General features: G+C 38.1%; 1 gene segment (V, D, J or C); it reads right to left on the reverse strand.

Moving 5' to 3' along the window:
• Positions 1-312: 312 nt before the first annotated feature.
• Positions 313-896, reverse strand: LOC119807232. The segment is given in 2 exon segments: positions 313-635; positions 760-896. Coding segments are annotated over 2 exon segments (372 nt in total).
• Positions 897-2,163: the final 1,267 nt, after the last annotated feature.

Here is a 2,163-nt window from a genome sequence, read left to right on the forward strand (position 1 = left end):
GATTTTATTCAGAATTAAAGTGAACATCAGGAAATAAACAATTCAACAGAACAAAAGCCCCTGCATGAAATCTACAACTCAAGAAATGTTAGTATTCCATGTAAGTCAAGAGAACAACCCTCACAATTTTAATGCTATGTAGGGTTGGGTAAGATACTTAGGACAGAAAAATTTATCTGGTCTCTATACAAAACCATAACATAGACCCTAGAATCTTGGGCATAAAGAAAAGAGAAACACTCTCAGCATCTGCAGACACCACAAGGAGCATTTGGGGTAGCCTAGTCTCTCACTTCTGCTTCCCCGGGTGGTTTATGCTATGACTTGAATCACTGTGGGAGGTAAGCTATTATACTGTTGACAGTAATAGTTAGCCACATCTTCAGGTTGCAGGCTGCTGATCTTGAGAGAAAACTGTGTGCCAGATCTAGTGCCACTGAACCTTGATGGAACCCCTTCTGCCAAGCTGCTTGCATAATAAATCAGGAGCTTAGGAGGGTTCCCTGTTTTCTGCTGGTACCATGCTAACAAGCTACCAATGTTCTGACTTGCCTGGCATGTGATGGTGACAGTGTCTCCCAGAGATGCAAAGAGGGAGGCAGGAGTCTGGGTCATCTGAATGTCACATTTGGCACCTGAGATGGAAAAATTGAAAACAAATTCACAATTAATTCTATTATAAGAGAACTTATCAGTACAGCAGACAACACTGACCACACTTGCTGAACAATTTTCATTTTCTAATGCTGTCTTCCTTACCTGCAAGCCAGAGCAGCAGCAAGCCCAGGAGCTGATTATGGGACCTCATGTCTGTGCTGTGTCCTGTGTGTGTAAGGCTGACTCCAGCACAGGGTGTGACCTGACTATGAAGAATTCCTCAGGGTGGGACTGTGGTCTGGGCGTATTCAAATCAGTAAGGGCTGGACACAGACACAGGATTGGTCAAGTGACTCAGGATAGGCCTGGGGTACTCCTTTTGAACAACAGAGAACACCATCTCACTATGAGTTACACTTTATTTTGATTTCTGTCATGTTCAATGTAGAACAGGCTTGTTATGTTTTCCTCTAGGGCATGGTCTGTTAGATATGGGACAGTTCTAGAAAACACATAAATGGTTACTGGTCCTTTCATAGGTAGGCACAAATGTCATTGAGGCCATGTAGCTTCTCCTTTTCCCCCAGTTTATTGTTAGAGTATATTTGATTACAATATTTTAACCAGTTTCTTCCTCCAAACTTTCTGAAATATCCCTCTTTCAAATTCTTGGCCTTTTTATCATTTTATGGCATGAATATATGTATTTTAGATGCACACACACACACACACACATATATATATGTATATATATATATGTATATATATATATATATATATATATATATTATCTCTGAGCCTTAGCCCATCTCAGTGGACAATCAGTTTCTCTGAACACCTCTAACACCCACAATTTTAATTGTAGTACTTGATGTAGAACTAAGGCTTCATGGGCTTTCCACTGTCCTGTTTCACATGTTCATTTTCTGTGGGTCCTGCATGTCCAGTTCATCATCCAGTCCAGGCAAGAGCAGTTTCTTGCCCAAATGTTTACGAGACTCCATGAGGAGCCTCTTCAATGTCTATCTTCTTCTTGAAGTAATTTATGTTGCCAGGAGCAGATGTGTTTTATTGTCATGAAAAGTCCTAAATTTTTTAAATATCTTAAATACCATATTCTGAAGGTCTTCGAAATATTTGAAGAATACCTATGTAAGTGAAATATATCTTGATATATCTAGAAAATGCAACTAATATGACTAAAAGCTTGACTATTATAGATGATTATCTATTTAACCTATATTTCATCATTATACATTACATTTTTAAATGAGCTGAAATACCACAATACCTTAATCAAGAGCCGAAATATACATATAACAAAACTGAACTAATATTTTTATCATTAAACCAAGATCCATACAAATGCAAATCTCTATATCATATCCCTCTTTAAATGTAAAGAAACATTTACAAACAATATTTAAGAATATGGATGTAGTTCTTTCCAAACTGCTTCCTGCTGTTTATTGGGTGAAGTAATTTTTTGAGTGGTGTTTAAGGTGACCTTTCAGGGGATCTTGGTCCATCAAACCACATTAGTCTGGAAGGATTCCACAGGTTCTC

This window comes from Arvicola amphibius, chromosome 2, assembly GCF_903992535.2.
Source record: "Arvicola amphibius chromosome 2, mArvAmp1.2, whole genome shotgun sequence".
NCBI classification, from domain to species: domain Eukaryota; kingdom Metazoa; phylum Chordata; class Mammalia; order Rodentia; family Cricetidae; genus Arvicola; species Arvicola amphibius.